Source organism: Octopus sinensis, linkage group LG1 (assembly GCF_006345805.1).
Source record: "Octopus sinensis linkage group LG1, ASM634580v1, whole genome shotgun sequence".
NCBI classification, from domain to species: domain Eukaryota; kingdom Metazoa; phylum Mollusca; class Cephalopoda; order Octopoda; family Octopodidae; genus Octopus; species Octopus sinensis.
In genome coordinates, this window is record NC_042997.1 from 129,420,428 (window position 1) to 129,438,136 (window position 17,709).

The following is a 17,709-nucleotide window of genomic DNA, read 5'->3' on the forward strand; positions in this document are numbered from 1 at the left end:
GAATGACAGTAGTTTGTTGAGGTACTCAGAGAAGAGTTCGGTAGAACAATTACAGGTGGAGATGATGGTGTGGCTGAGATTTGGAAACAATTGGTGGAAATTCAGAGTGTAGTTATAAGGTTAGTGACAGCTGGGAGATGTAAATTGAGAGCTTGTGCATAGTTGCAGAGATTTATTTCTGGCTGTAGCTCATAAAATCCATAGGCAATTGTTGTAGAAGTGAAAACTGTCGAGTTGGGTGTGCTTCTTATTTGTAGAAGTCAGTTTTCTTGACTACTATGGCACCATCACATTGGTTAGCTTAATGATATTCTCAATACCTTGGAGTTTCTAGAAAACATCAAATTCTGACAGGAAATATCTAACTACTTGTGCTGTTTCCTAAAATCAAAGATATTTAAATCATACACTTCTTGACAAATATGTTGAACAAGCTGTGTAGACCCACCTTAAAAGACATTTAGAGGAAGTCTGTTTTAGTTGGTGAAGTCATCCTCAGTTGGCAGGTTCCATCCCTCTATTAAAGAATGAAGTCTTTAGTTGCATATACATTATGTATGTTTGTGTTTGTAAATAAATATATATATGAGTGTATATGAGAGAGAGATACAGACACGGGAAAAGTTCTTTCCAAAGTCATTATTACTAGTTGATATTCTTGTAGCTTGGTTGAATTCAAGCTGATATTGATATTTACTGTACACAAAAGTTCTGAAAATTTAAAGCAATAAGGAAATGATAAACAGCATCAAATAAAAATATATTGTGTAAGTTCATGGTTGACTAACAATATCAAAATACTGCCATTTTTTGAACTAAAACATTTGTTTTAACAGACAAATAAAGATGTGCAGTGTTCTTATAAAATGTAGTCCTGAAATGTATTCCATCATAAAAGTGGTTGGGTCTTTGTCTTCAATAGAAATTTTTTTTTCTTTTACTTGTAGAGGATATGAAGACTTCATGCAAACAGGAAGCAACAATTGGAGAATAGCTTGAAACATTTAGCATATAACTGTGTTCTCTGTTTCAGCAGTGTAGATCATAAAAGTGTTTGAGATGCTTCCTTGAAATTAAATAAAATTCAATTCTTCCATTCTGTTGATGACTCAAAACTCAAAGGTTTCAATACAGAAATTATTTAATAAATTTTGAAAGTAGTTGGATGAGTAAGAAACAAACTAAATAGTGAAGTTGATATTTTAATAACTAAATATTTGGTGGAGAAATAAAATTAAAAAAAAAAATGAAAAGATATGATTTTTGGTTAGTTTATTTCTATGAAAGCTGTTCAGTCAACATATGAATGTCATGATTCTATCCATGTGCACAGCTGCTGCTTTGTAAGAATTACAGACCAATTGTATAGGACCGTCCCTTTGGGTTATGGATTGGAAGAATCTGAGGCTCACGAATACACCATTCATACCAAACTTTACGATCTGTAACAACTCGCCAGAAATCAACAACAACACGGCTATCTTTCTTTAAGAATATTGGTTCCTGGAAGAAATAAAAAAAAACAAAAAAAAAAAAACGAATTTATTAATTAGGTTTTAACTGAAAGAAATGGCAATATAAGTAAATGACTTAGAAGCTTAAGTTTTAAACAGAATTAATATATACCCAGGTATTGCAATCTGAATAACTATATATATATATATATATATATATATATACACACACACACACACACACTTCATTGATATTTGCATTTTTATGAAAACTGTTCCCACTATTTTACTGTATTTATTGCACAAGTCAGTTGCTTCTTTATTAAATCTATATTTCACAATATAACAATGTCAATGGTAAGCACATTGCTAAAATGCTTCCATCACCAAATAAATTAGCTCAGTACAAATGATCTAGTTAATAAAAGTAACAATTATATGATGTAGAAGTTTCCTAATACTAATTGAAACTTTCTAGTATTATGTAAGAAAGTGAACCAGCAATACCTTTATGGGGAAGAGTATAGGAAACCAACTAAACATTCCTGCAGAATGTGTTGAGGGGAGAATACCTGTAGAAAGAGAAGAGAGAGTGTGAGAAGAATAAAATAGAGTTTCAAGTAAAAACTGGATAAATACAATTTCAAAACTAATTTCTAAGCAATATCAGATAAAATGTTAAATATTTAGGGAATATAGTGATTTGGAGAGGAAGATAACAACTTAGTAGGAAACGAATGTATGGAGTGTAATTGTTGTGATGAAACATGGAAATATATTTGAACATTGGATGGTAAATTAACTGATACAGTATACCAGATACACTCAGGACTAGAGTCACCTAGCTCAGTGTATCACTCTCAGAAAGACAACGATAAGATTTTGACCTAGAATGTGACTAAGCTGGATAATTATCAGGTCTAATTTTACAGTCTATCATTAAGATTTGGAATAAGTTGTACTAACACTCCAGATATTAAAGTTTGTTTAGGGGGAAAAATTAAGTGAAACATGAAAACATTCTTTTATGATAAACAGGTGAGAAGTGTTTAGAAAAGGTGAAAATGTTTACAAGAGTATAGAGGCAGGTACAAGTTATAGAAGAGTAATTAATACAATCATTAGAAAGGAAGAGACATCTAATGAGAGAGAAATACATTTTAAAGTGGTGAGGACAAAAGTAAATTTGAGAGAAAAATAGAAAGCTAATTGGATTGAGCAAAAGTTAAATGAAGTAAATAGTAAAGTGAAATCAAGAAACTTACTTAAAGTTACATTTCCATAAAGTACAGAATCAAAATATCCAGCAAAACCATGTAAGACGGCATCAGACTTAATATGAAACTGTATGCTCACATAACGAGAATTATCAATCACTTCACCTAGAAAACAGAATTCATGTCATCAAAGAATTTCACATGGATGTTAAACAAATGTAGGCGTAGGAGTGGCTGTGTGGTAAGTAGCTTGCTTATGAACCACATGGTTCTGGGTTCAATCCCACTGCGTGGCACGCTGGGCAAGTGTCTTCTACTATAGCCTCGGGCCGACCAAAGTCTTGTGAGTGGATTTGGTAGATGGAAACTGAAAGAAGCCCATCGTATATATGCATGTATGTGTGTGTATATATATATATGTGTGTGGTGTGTGTGTGTGTGTATAAGTTTGTGTTTGTGTCTGTCCCCCCCAACATCGCTTGACAACCAATGCTGGTGTGTTTACGTCCCCATAACTTAGCGGTTCGGCATAAGAGACCGATAGAATAAGTACTAGGCTTACAAAGAATAAGTCCTGGGGTCAATTTGCTCGACTAAAGGCAGTGCTCCAGCATGGCCACAGTCAAATGACTGAAACAAGTAAAAGAGTAAATGTAGCTACAATACTCCTTTCTACTATAGGCACAAGGCTTGAAATTTTAGGGGAGGGGACCTGTCAATACATCAACCTTTGTACTTTCACTGTGCTGATTAAATTTTTGCAAACTAACATGCAGATACTGAATTAATTTCTTAAAATTGATAAGTTATGTACACAAGCAATACTATGCCATCTGAAATGTGAAGAATTCCAGAATGTAAACTTGGTTCTTAACTTCTAGCACAGTTAAGGTTAAGCTTTGTTTATCACATCAATCTTGAGACAAGCTAGAAGTGAGATCACAAGGTTTGCTACATGATGAAGATAATGTTGCAAATTTAAGGAGGTCTAGTTTGCAAACTCCTTTAGTGGTTCCTCATAAAAAGTTTCCTGTGTATTTTATACTGAATCAATCTTCTTACTACAATCTTGATCTTCATGGTTGTTGGGAAGTTAGAGTAGATATATATATCTGTGGGTGTGTGTATGTGTTTTTAAAATACATTCTTTGCAGAGAACAGTTATTGTTTAGAGAAACTGAAGATATGTCTAGTTCACGCTAGGTATGAAACCAACGGGAATTTCCCTAAAACTGTTACTTTACACATACAAATATATATATATATATATATTAATAACTCACAGATAGAGCAGCATCATTAGTAATATTCTAATGACATTAATATGCTAATAAAATCATTTAATAGCAAATACCTCAATTTATTTAATATTACATGTTATTTTCTTTTCTTAATGTTAATATAAGTTGGATTTTAGTTGTTGCGCAGCTCCAGACCAGCCTTGGTTCAGCAGATATATGATCAAAGAAATTCTAGTAGTGACCATTCTTTCCATTTTGTTGACTTAGATAACATATCAACATGTGTTACATTTATAAAATTTGTGAGGGTTATTGCAGCAGATACCCTAAGAATGAAACAGAGAAATTACCACCAACAAGGTGGTAATCATTGGACAAATTAGAACATTGTCATATTTTCTTCAGCATCCTCTTCCATTTACATAAAGAGTACAATATAAGGGATGATGTGCACCCAACCATGTCTGGTAAGTTCACTGTCATCAATTTACTGCAAGGAAAGTTCACTGTCATCATTTCACTGCAGGGTAAATTCACCATCATCAATTTACCATTTTTTTCAATAAAATACTTTTTAACTATTAATAATGGTGAGATAATATGGATATATTTTCTCAGTAAACTTTCTTCACAGTGAACTTCCCCAGTGGTAAATTGATTGCAGTGAACTTACCTGTAATTACACTCAACACTGGCCAATGCACTTTCATCTTATCTATAGCAAAGCCAGCAGGTTTATTAAATTTAACATTGTCTGACTAGATCCTCATTAATAATAGCTAACCTTTGGCATCTGGAGAAGTTTCCAAAACCTTAGCAAAAAAGAAATTTTATGGACATTTTTAGTAGACACCAATAATATAATTTTAATTTACGGCTATCTAATAATCCAATGGCAGATATATATATATATATATATATGATGATATATATATGCCTATTCTACTCTAGCTGTGAGGGGAAATAAAAGTTACTTAGCCACCTTCAACTTAAGCTAACAAAGCAGTGCTTTTGGCTTTTATGAGTCTCACTAACTTTAAAAACAATTGCTTTACAAAACTCTATTCAAATGCATACATTTATTAATCTATCCTACCTACAGAAAAGAAAAATAGTTCAATAAACTGTGAAGAAAAAATGTAATAAATTTGGCAATAAACTTACCTCTATTTGGGTGTCTAAAATTAAAAACTTTCTTGGGTTCAGATAAAATCTGACAGTTGTGGAGCCGTACAACATAAGGCATCTCAAAAGGGGCCTGAAATATTAAATTATATTAAACAGATATGTGGAGTTGTTGTTTAGACTCGAGTTGGCCCTGACTGAGCAATCCTATGATCAAAGGCTTTACAGCTGTCATCACCTTGTTTAATTCCCATTTGCAGGGAGCTCAGACCCATATTATCTAAAGTAAACATTTTTAAAGGCAGTTTGGTATGATCTGAGGGAGATTTGGCTGCTATTTCTGGCAAACTGAGCATCCATGCAGACACACCTTTATTGACATGTATGAAGGAAGTAGTTTATGCTTGTGGAAGTTGACAAAATAACTAATTCATAATCTAATTCTTCTTCTACTTCAACATTAACAATTAATGACAGTATGCCATTTCTGAAAATGTCAAATAAAATTAGACATGATACAGAGCTTTGTGTGATGCCATTTATTCTTCCACTCAGAATTAGTATCAGCTGTTAAACATTTTGGTTTCTTCCAAAAAGGAATTTACTAACTCATAAATATCAAAATATCGACTAATAAACTTTTGAAAATGTCTATAAAATAAAATTAGATTTCTAAATTCTCATTCAATTCCAGTTCCTAGTCATGTGCCTGATATATTTCTCACTCCACTGTTTTAGGATCTTTAAAGCTTAAATTTTTGGGGCCTCCAGCAAGCTCGGGTATGATATGTATTTAATACTTTGATTTCATTGAAATGATGTAAGCTTCCAAAAAACTTTGTGTTTCATTGAATGGATAAGAAATGTGTTTTGATTTAGTTTATGATGGTATTGACCTCAACACTACAAATTGTAAAGCACTCATTAGTTTTTAATTTTGTGCTTTTATTGCTTGCTGTGGAAAGTCATTCCTACTTTGTGGTATCTGTTATCAACTAGTTACGCTGGGCTAAACACAAACCCAGTGATATTAGCAGGCTCTTGTCCAGCTGTCTGGTATTCTATCAGCTTGGTCCTCTATGCTCTCATTTCATATATGTCAGCTGCTTAAAATATTGTTAGCATATAAAGCGGTCATGGGCCACCTGCGGTTTGCAGACCGCATGCAGCCCACAGGAGTTTCCTAGTAGTGCAGCCCACCTGATGGTTAGTCATGTCTCATGTGGCCCGCTTCTTGAAAAAGGTTGCCCATGTCTGTTATAAAGACTTGTGGGAAACTAACCAACAATAAATTTTAGAAATTGAAATATTCTGATCCTGAAAAACAGAAAAGATAATGTTGGCTGGTTGTATAGTTAATATATACTATTCTAAGATTAATTGTTTCTTCTCTTTCACAACCTGATGCCTTAATTACTAAATGATCCCAGTTTCAATTAACTACATTTAAAAATTAGATTAGTAATGAGAATTGGGTGGGGAGTATTCGTTAGTTATTTCTACTCAAGCTTTTCACATGAGATGTAGTTGCGATGAGAGAATGACCGCAAAGGAGAATACCATCATTTAGTATCATCCTTTTACAGTTTTTGGCTCATTACATTAACCCTTTTGTTACTGTATTTATTTTGAGATGCTCTGTGTGTCTTTCAGTTAATTTTAAATATAACAAAGAATTTACTGGCACCAGTGCAGGTGGCACGTAAAAAGCACCCACTACACTCATGGAGTGGTTGGCATTAGGAAGGGCATCCAGCTGTAGAAACATTGCCAGATAAGACCAGACCCTGGTGCAGCCTTCTGGCTTCCCAGATCCCCGGTCGAACCGTCCAACCCATGCTAGCATGGAGAACGGACGTTAAACGATGATGATGATGATGATGATAAATATTCCTTTGTATTTCAATAACACTTCCATAAAAGTCCTTTTAAAATTTTTCTATGATTTAGTCACAAGTACCCATGATCATTTTACAAGACATCCATGACTGATGGGAAAAAACGAGAAAATATCAATGACTTACAAGTCACCATCCCTCTGAGAGAAAACCTGGTCCTTATATTTACGATAGAGTAGAAACAGCTAAGGCCACTTAAGGATTAGTTGTAATATTATACCAGTCAATAGATTAAGTTTACCATGAAGTTTCTGTCTACCAATTTCACTAACAAGACTTGGCTTAGGTTTATTCAAAATTACAGTAGAAGAAACTTGAATGATAATCTGCACAGAGTTATGAGAGCTGAAGCAACATGATTGTGAAGCAAAATTATTAGATGAAGATGAAAGAGTGAGTGGAAATATTTAGCACAGTCAGCATTTATTTTTAAATGTCTCAGATAAAAGTAAGTTCTGTGCAAATATGAAAGTGTATCATACACTATTCTGCTCTTCAATGTGGTGAAGTATCTTCACAAGGTTTACACTGAATTCTAAAATGTTTTTCAAGTACATCAGGAACAGTCAAACACTTACAAAAATACAGACAACAAAACTTCAAAAAGGTTTTAGATTTATTATCTATTTTATTTATTGTGAATCCCAGGTCAGCATACCTATAATCAGATATTTTAGCTATTCCAACTTTTTCAGGTATAGTGTTATGCCTACTCCACACTCTTATAACCTACCCAATCACATGTCATTGCTTCCTTATCATTCTATTCTTCACCACCTCCTTTTCCCCACAGTCAGTCATCTCCCTTCCCCTATTCCATCAACACTACCTGATTTCTACACTCATCACCTACTCTCCCCTACTTATCATTCCTCAACACTTATTCTTCATTATATTCTCCCTCTCATCCTTTCCCTACCTCTAACCATCACTTCACTCTCTTATTCACACTTGCAAATTCAACCCACCCACACCTCCTGTTCTCCTACTTCCATTTATTTCCACTATCTTTATCTTTTTTTCAGTCTCCAGCAACCACTCCCACCCTCTCCTCTATGTGAGTAGACATGTAGCTCTTCTACAGCAAGAAACCTGTTCTGTTTCTATTACCTCTTCTCACACTCTAATTCCTCATCTAGCATAAAACCACCTCCCTGCTACTCTACTGTAACCCCACTCAGTTGAAAGAATTGTAGTCTTGCAGGCTGCATGGTGACCTCACTAGTGCTGGTGCCATTAAAAAAAATAGCCAGTACATGCTGTAAAGTGACTGGCATTAGGAAGGGCATCTAGCTATAGAAACCACGTCAAAGCAGACATTGGAGCACGAGGAAATCATTGGATTCATCAGATCCTATCAAACTGTCCAACACATGCCAGTATGGAACATGGATGTAAATGACAATGATGATGATGATTACTGAATGTGTCATCCATCCAACTGACTCAGATCATTATAAAGGAATATTTCTGTACAAGCTGGATAAGTAGATTAAATCTATTGTTGGTTAACATAAGATTAAACAATGAATACATCTTGATATTTTTAAATACAGCAAAATTTGCTAATACAAAGAACAAAGAAATGGAAGAAGATTCTCTAATTTTACAAATAACAAAGTCATATATTGATTCAATCCAGAATGAAAAAGTATAAATTAACGAACCTCTGGGGATTTGTCTTTGTCTTTACTTAATCTGACTTCATTATACAGCTTAGCAGATTGCAAAGGAGCCAGGTATGAGGTATATTCTTTGGGGATACTGATTCCATCATCTAGAAATCAAAGATAACAAAAGTCAGTAATCTGAGTAGTTAACCTACAAGAACATTAAACTCTGGAGGTTTACAGTTCTTCCTTAAAACTATTGAAATAGAAAAAAGACGTTTACGGTAGTGTGGTTGAAGGCAAGATGCAAGTTCTTAAATAAAAAGAGTAAGGACCGTTTAAAATATAAATTAGGAAGTTTTACGGATGGGAGCATGATGAAAGGCATTCAGAGAAGTATTTCGAATCGTAAAGAATTCTCAGCAGCAACAGGAATGAGCTATAGAACCATTACCCTTGTTTCCCAACTAATTCCCAATGCACTTTACTATACAATATCATCCTAGGCCTGTAGCTCATTCCCAGTGTTCCTTACTAGATATCATTACTCATGAGAATATAACATATAAGACTGTAGATTTAATACATATCCAATATACATGAATTATGCTTTCATTAGTATATACTAATAGTGCACCTTTTATAGAATAACACAGTATTATTAGTAGAACTTATGCAAGCATAGAAAAGTGGAAACAATGATGACATTTCACCTCCATTATAAGTATCTGGTATTTATATAGTGACACTGCACTTCCATTAAATGTGCTTCTTATTTATACAGTGACACTGTACCATCACTATATGTATGTGGTATTTATACAGTGATGGAGCACCACTAATATAGCTGATTGGTATACAGTGATACTGCATTATTAGTATTTTTATATGTAATGTTATACTGCATCTCCACTGTTGTGGTATTTATAGAATGATATTGCATACAAAATCCAGTATGGACCATTAGAATTAAGTTTCATTTAAATGCCTGATATGAAACATAAGTTAACCTTTTCACCTGGTTAGCACATAATATTGGCATTTGTAGCATTAAACAGATAAGAGTCAACACCTCTCCTGAATAGTATGCCAATTTATTACAGGTAATACTAGGCTGTTCTGTTCTAGGCATCAGAATGAACAACAGCAAATCTGTATTGAATTAAAAATCTCAAATCATGAACTGGTAATGCAATATTGTATCTGATTAGCCATGCAATATCTCTATATGGAATAGAGAAAAATACAGAATTGATATGATATAAAAAATTGGTGTCATATATATTATATGGTATATAGAAATGTTGATGTTTTAAAAAAGTAATATAGAAACAGTGTGAGATGTAATGAAGGATATATAGAAGTGGTGTGAAAAACATAAGAGGGTATATTGAATTGGTATGATATATAATATAGAGAATTCAGAGTCAGTACGATGTAATAGAGATTATATAATAAAGTATGCATAGAAATTTGTGATGAATAACAGAGAGTAATATAAAAATGATGTGATATATAATACAGGGTATACAAGAAATAATGTGATATGTATCTCTATATATATATAAAGCTGAAGTTGTCTATGTATGGCAGGTTTGGTAGCCTTTAACTAACACTATCTCCTCCAAGACCCTGCGGTGCAAGTTGACCAAAATTGAGAGTATGATAGAAGAAGGCTTGCTCTTTCTTCCGTAGAAGGAAAAATTCACATCGGACCAGGTTAATATTATTTACATCAAAAAGGTGCTTTTTTTCTATGAAAATCCCTATTTTTTTACGATTTTTTGACTGCTGTGTTGCCATTTTTCGGTGTATTTCAACCAGAAAAATGTTCACTTAAAGAGAATAACAAGCTACATAATGCAAAATTTTTACTTTTCAAAAATTCCAATTCCAAAGGGTCGAAACAAACCCGAGCAACACCGGGCGATACTGCTAGAATATATATAAGAGGGTATATAAAAATGACATAATGGATAGTATATAGAAATGATGTGGTATAAAGTACTATACAAAAATGGCATGATATAAAGACCAAATGAAGACAAAACTCTAACAAAGGATTACCTTTGAGAAAACGTTGTGCACCATCCAAACACTCTGGTGACAATTCATTGTCACCAAATGAGCCCAAAAGTTCGCTAACAAGTATATCTGCTTTCTCTGGAGCTTCCCATTCTCTCATGTCTTGAAATACAACTTCTACTTGCTCTCCCCACATTTCATCTTTGTAATTCTCTAGTCTGGAGAAAATACAAAAACATTAGTTAGCACTTGTGAGAAGATAAAAAAAACCCAGAAAACAAACAACCATTATTCATGTAGTTGAACAGAAATTCATCAAGTTTAACGAGAGACTAAAATATACTTACGTAACTATAGCATTGGGGTTTTTTTCCACAGCATACACTTTGATGTTTCTATCTGCCTTTTTACTTGCTGTTATTGCAGCTCTGACTAGTGGACCCCGTCCAGCGCCAACCACCATAATCACACTGCAACAACAAAAGCAACACAGATTAAAACAGAAAGAGAAATAATTTTTAAAATATAAACTGTGAATATTGAGAATGTTTTTTTCTTCCTGAGAATGAAAAAAAAAAGGAGACATTCTTATCTGTACTGAGATTAATGAAGTTGTATTGTGTACTTACACTGTTTTCGTGTCTTTTTCCTCTTCCTTTACTCGGTCTAATAGGGCAAAATAGATGGCCTACGAAAATAAAATGGCATAATTAGATTAGCACAAATATTTTCAAGGCTGTATGAGATACATTTTAGATATGTCTATCAAGAACTTTAGATTTTAAAAATTAAAATTTGGTGCTTTCTCTCAGAGCATCATCAGCACTTAACAATTACTTTTCCATGCTTAGATGGAATATGTTGCATGGTTAGATGAAATTTGTTGAGGCAGATTTTCTATGGATGAATGCCTTTCCTGTCTCCTCTGTTTCCAAGCAAGGCAATATTTCCCCATTGCTAGATACATTTTACATGGAAGACTGGAAACGAACAACACTGCTTGTATGAAGGTGATGCTTGTTTACAACCATCACATAATGTCAAAACAAGGAAATATACAAACACATGTACATATCCACTCATAAGGCTTTGGCTGGCCTGGGGCTATAGTAAAAGACACTTGCCCAAGGTATCATACAGAGTGACTGAACCCAAGACCACATGTTTGGGAAGCAAACTCCTAAACCACACAGTCATGCCTGGACTTAAATGTACATCATTTAAGATAATCAACGTCAATGATAGAAATTTCCAGACAACATGTCAACAGTCTAAAATTACAATAACAGCATTAGTTTCCACCACCACTCACAAACAAAGACCAATTACTTTATAAACTACCTGTGTTACATGTTAAGATATAGTAAAAAGAAACATATCTTACCTCTTTATATTGGGTATATTTGACTGGATCTTTTTCAAATACCTCATAAGTCAGTGACTCCAGATTGTCCATTAACGGCTGAAAACAAGATACAAACATTAGAGATTTACTTGAAAGAAGACAATGGCTGTTTGTTTGAGAAGGTTGATACCTTTTACAAGCAAGACTTTTCTGTTGATGGAAAAATGGTTTTTTACCTTATACATATTATGGCAAAAAGTCTCACTTATGGCTCAAGTGAAATGAAGGTCTGACTTTGAGTGAAACAAGACTGCTAATAATTCTTTACATTAGCATAAAGCCACAAATTTGTTGGAAACAAGTTTAGGTTGATTATATCAGTCTCAATATATTACTGGTATTTGGTATTTATCAACTTCAGAGGAAGAAATAGCAACCTTAAGTGTATTTGAACTTTGAACTTTTATGGTGTCATGTAGAAGTGCCTGTGCTAGTGCAATGTTAAAAGCATCCAGTACACTCTGTAAAGTGGTTAACCTTAGGAAAGATGTCTAGCCATAGAAACCATGCCAAAATAGACAAATGGAGCCCAGGTAGTTCTCCAACTGGCCAACTCCTGTCAAATGGCCCAATCCATGCCAACACAGAGAATGGATGTCAAATGATGATGATAATAATGAATGTAGAGAGTGAAGGCCTTCCCACTCATTAATAAAAATGAAAAGTACTACATCAGTAGTGTGAATGTAAATATAAAAGACATCCAGGAAAGAATGAAAAGTCAGTTCCCAGTTTGAACTGAAGCCATATCTTCTAGTTGACACTGCTTTGCTACCAGCATGTCATCAGTTTTCAAACTGGCACACAAATCTTGTCATATCAACATTCCTAAGATGGATATTGGTTTGATATTTTGTAATAGCTAATCTAATCAGAGAACATACAAGTTTAATATCAAAGCCATTCACATTGGTTGTTATGTTAAAGTTCAAAACCTGCTTTTTGTTTGTGTTGTACTCTGGAGCAAAACACAACCCTTCTTGCTCCAGTTTCACCTCTATTTTATATATGAGGGATTAGCAGTAGGAAGGACACTATCCAAGTGGTCACTGTCAATCTCCCTTCTTCACACACATACATAGGAAAAAAGGGCTTCTGTAATTATCATTATCAATTAGACTATTTATTAATCTGTAAAATTTGTTGGAATAAAACAATAAAACTAGAAATTTTAGCTAATGAAAGAATAACTTATTTTTTAGATATTAATTTTATAGTTTCTTTTTGAGGTCAGTACCTATGAATCTGCAGACTCTCTGAGATTGAGTTCAATTTCAACATTTGTAGGTCTCAACAAATGCAGGGAAAAAAAGGGAGCAGGAAGGAGAGGATTTTAGAGGAATATTGTTAAGGGAGGAAGGATTATGCTTACTTGAAGTGGGCATTGTAAATAATCTTCATATCCTTTAGCAAACTGGCTGAGAGCATCAGGCGTGGGACGGTTCTGTAAAAAAAAAGTTTATTTATATTTTAATATATATTTCTCATTATCTATTAGTTATCCAAGAAAAACATTTTAAAACTGTGGTTAAAATTATATATTTGGACATTATTATTTGTTTCTTCAACCACCCTGTCTGAATACAGTCCTTCTTGATACTCTAGCATCTTTTGAAACTAATCTGTTCCTTCCATCATTTCAATATTAAGATCACATTTCTTTCTGATTAGATCACACCATCATTTTTCTGGCAGCTTTCTTGAATGAAAGGCAAGTGTTATTGTTCTGCATAGATTTTATTTAGATGTCCTGTTAGACTATTCTCAAACAGACAGCATAGAATTGCTCTAATTTGAACAATATTATTGTTCTCCAAAAATATACTAACATTTGGAAATATAAACTAGAATCCTCTGCCTGAAGAGACTGAAGCTAGAATAACAAACACAAAAATTATACTTTGAAGACAGCGAATTACTACAGGAGTCATCATATCTAAACAATCAAATATAGAGAGACACTCAAAGGCTGCACTCTCTAGCTATGTCACTGGGTCTTCTACTTGGCTCTGGGTAAATTGAAGCCTTCCAACTGAAAGAAGCCTGATGTGTGTGAGTATGCATGCATAATGAGTGTGTGTATGTGTATGAATGTGTTTATGTATCTCTATAGATATAAACGGCAAAATGTCTGTGTGTGTGTGCATGTCCTTTATACAAATCCACAATTTTTCAGTTAGAGGGCTCACACTTTCTATGGTCATTCAAAACCGTCCAAGGGTGGTCGTGCACATCTTTACATTTCCTCAGTCACCCTGTAAAGCCATTAAAAAAATCAATATAAATGACTTTTTTGTGAATTTTTTATCGAAAACCCAATCAAAATGCCCGAAACTTGATACGCCAATTGAATGCCAGCTAGCTGTATGTGATTGGTCGGAGATTTGGACAGTACTCGAGTGTATGTGCGCACGCACGCAGCTGTATATGCATGCACTAGCACTATGACCTGGCGTTGCTGGGTCACAGTGCTAGTTTTTATACATTTTCACACTGTATGGAAGTTATTTGCTTCATGTCTTCAAAGATGCATGAAATAAGAAAATCCTTGCTTGACAAACAGGTAAGGGATAGTGACAAGAAAGGCATCCAGCTGTAAAACAATGCCTCGATAATATATACATCTGATCCATACTAGCATAAAAAAGCAGACTTAAAATAAATGAACAAATGAATATTCATATATTCTACACACCTGCCACAAATGATCCAGATATTGGACATATGATGTTATTCCTTTGTCTGTATGACGATTGGCACCAGTCAATATTAATTGCACATCCAACTGCAAATAGAAAATGAAGACATTAATAATTTCACAGAAGACAGAAACTAATATGTGATTTGTGTATACAACTAGCTGACATTTGTAAGTGATATGTAAACATAACTACTCTTTTACTTGTTTCAGTCATTTGACTGCAGCCATGCTGGAGCACCGCCTTTAGTCGAGCAAATTGACCCCAGGACTTATCCTTTGTAAGCTTAGTACTTATTTTATCGGTCTCTTTTGCCGAACTGCTAAGTTACAGGGACATAAACACACCAGCATCAGTTGTCAAGCGATGTTGGGGGGACAAACAGACACACACATACATATATATACATATATACGATGGGCTTCTTTCAGTTTCTGTCTCACAAGGCTATAGTAGAAGACACTTGTCCAAGGTGCCACGCAGTGGGACTGAACCCCAAACCATGTGGTTCATAAGCAAGCTACTTACCACACAGCCACTCCTACGCCTGTATGACATTTGTGACATAGATACTAATAACATGTCTTATATACAATTAGATAACATTTACAACATTGGCACTTGGTAATATGAATATACAACTAGGATGCATTACTTTCAAAGTAATATAAAAAGACACAACACACAACCAGTCCATGTGTTGTAAAAGCACTAGGTAAGTGTAATGTATACACACCTAAGTGATAGTTCTCATATAAACACTATGTATTTAAGGTCTATCATGAGCCCAAGGACTCACAAGGTGGGAACTTAAACTGGTTTCCATGGCATATTGGGATTACAACAGACCAGCATCCAATGAATGGGATGCTGGTCTGTTGCAGGGTTAACTTTCCAGCTAATGCTGGAATTCTTTTATAGCTGAATAGATTGGGGTAATGTGAAATAAAATGTTTTGCTCAAGAATACAATGCACCAATCTGTTGCCCAGGAATCAGAACTGTGATCTTGCATCTGTCAGTGTAACACTTTAATTACTAGGCAATGTACCTTCACTAAGTGATATGTACATAGAACATATTTCTGTAGATCTAACTCATTAACAATCTCTTGTATAATTTGTTATATTTAGCAATGACAATACAACATATAGTTCAAATCTATAGGAAAATACGCGGAACTGGAGAGTTGTGATGAAATTGTAAAACTAAAATAAACAGGCATGACTGTGTGGTAAGAAGTTTGCTTCCCAACCACATGGTTCTGGGTTCAGTCCCACTGCGTGGCACCTTGGTTAAGTGAAACTGAGAGAAGCCTGTCATATATGTGTGTGTGTGACTTTGTGTCTGTGTTTGTCTCCTGCCACCGAGTGACCACTGGTGATGGTGTGTTTATGTCCCTGTAATTTAGTGGTTCATCAAAAGGGACTGATAGAATAAGTACCAGGCTTAAAAAAAAAGTACTGAAAACTGCTCAAGGCAGTGCCCCAGTATGGCTGCAGTCTAATGACTGAAAGAATAAAATATATAAAAAGTAAAGATGGTAAGTACCTTGAATAGTTTACGAAGGTAGGACTGGTGAGCACGAGATAAAACAGGGTATCCCTTTTTATTAGTTAAAAATAAACTAGTAGACAAAGAAATAGCTTTGATGGGCTCAGATAACCATCGTTCTAACACATCATCATCTGGTAGGTCAGCAGTTAATTCTAAGACAATGCCCAGTTTTTTGTTTGGTTCACATAATGTTCGGAATGTGTGCCACCTAAAAAAGGAAGATAAGAAACAAGAATAAGAAAATGGTGCTTCAAGACATATTTTATAATTATCATCAACCATATCCCTCTTTACTATCATCACCATCATATCATCATCATTGACATTATCCTCCTCCTCTGCCGCTGCCACCATGAAACATCCCCTCTACCACCATCATGAAACATTCAACCCTATCACTGCACCCACATTCCATCATCAGCATTACCAAAACTCTTGGATTATGTGTTGTGGATATAAAACAGATGAAGATATTAATAAATAGCATCAAAAAATGCAAAATCATTACATGACAGGGTACAGAAAGGGTTTGAGGTGAAAATTGGCAGTTTAGCAACCCTGAGTTGCTTAAGGGAAAATTAGGAGTTGTGCTTTTGAGTGAGACAGACTCTCACATAGTATTACTTCTTCATGACTGAGTGGTTAGTGGTAGGAAAGACAATTTAATTGCTTTAATAATACACAATTTTTCACAATTACAACATCTCACCCAAAATAACACAATACATTTTTTTCATCAAATGGATTAAAGAAAACTATCTGGAAGTCAACACATTTAATTCCAGTCATTGGACTGCTCCAATCATTGTTGTCATCGTTTTCATCATCAAACGTTTGTTTTCCATGCTGGTATGGGTTAGATAATGAAGGATGGAAAATGGATGGATGTTAAGAGAGACAGAGTTAACTGGTTTTTATATTTGATGGAAATGTTTGAACTTACATGGAACAAACATGACATTGGATTAGAGCAGAAACCAACTAAGTTCTGGTGAGAGATAGTCTATGAAAGTTACAGATGAACAGTATAGAAGCACTACTGCTGATTTGTTGTAACCATGACATTGAAAATATATAAGAAAGTATCCACCTACCAGTACCAGGTATTGTAGTCACGGTGATCTCTGTCAATTTCTTCATCTATTCCTTCAATAAGGTTTTCTGTTTGGAATTCAGGAGCGATGAGAGGTACTTGGATCCAGTATTGCTGGAAGAACACAAAACAAACATCAAAGTTATGTTACTAATGTTGGAAATATACTACCAAAATACAGTTGAGTTCTTGAATATTTAGAATTTTAGCTTTAGTTGTCATCATCATTATTATTAGGAAGGTGGTAAACAGGCAGAATTGATAGAACATCGGATAAAATTGGGGTATTTATTCTGCCTCTTTACATTCAGAGTTCAGTTCCTGCTGGGATCAACTTTACCTTTCATCTCTCTTGGTCAATAAAAGTACCAATCAAGTACTGGGGT

The 17,709-nt window shown here is 34.4% G+C and overlaps 1 protein-coding gene across 1 annotated transcript in view; it reads right to left on the reverse strand.

Moving 5' to 3' along the window:
* Positions 1 to 1,189: 1,189 nt before the first annotated feature.
* LOC115210539 (protein arginine N-methyltransferase 5) overlaps positions 1,190 to 17,709 on the reverse strand; it is a 32,708-nt gene continuing 16,188 nt past the window's right edge. Inside the window, exons 5-17 of the mRNA XM_029779144.2 lie at positions 17,325 to 17,437; positions 16,225 to 16,438; positions 14,671 to 14,760; positions 13,348 to 13,419; positions 11,955 to 12,032; positions 11,200 to 11,258; positions 10,918 to 11,040; positions 10,613 to 10,788; positions 8,603 to 8,712; positions 5,077 to 5,170; positions 2,720 to 2,836; positions 1,962 to 2,026; positions 1,190 to 1,503 (exon numbers count right to left, since the gene is read on the reverse strand). Coding sequence (XP_029635004.1) covers positions 1,351 to 1,503; positions 1,962 to 2,026; positions 2,720 to 2,836; positions 5,077 to 5,170; positions 8,603 to 8,712; positions 10,613 to 10,788; positions 10,918 to 11,040; positions 11,200 to 11,258; positions 11,955 to 12,032; positions 13,348 to 13,419; positions 14,671 to 14,760; positions 16,225 to 16,438; positions 17,325 to 17,437 — 1,464 coding nt within the window. The 3' untranslated portion in view covers positions 1,190 to 1,350. The remainder of the gene's footprint in view (positions 1,504 to 1,961; positions 2,027 to 2,719; positions 2,837 to 5,076; positions 5,171 to 8,602; positions 8,713 to 10,612; positions 10,789 to 10,917; positions 11,041 to 11,199; positions 11,259 to 11,954; positions 12,033 to 13,347; positions 13,420 to 14,670; positions 14,761 to 16,224; positions 16,439 to 17,324; positions 17,438 to 17,709) is intronic.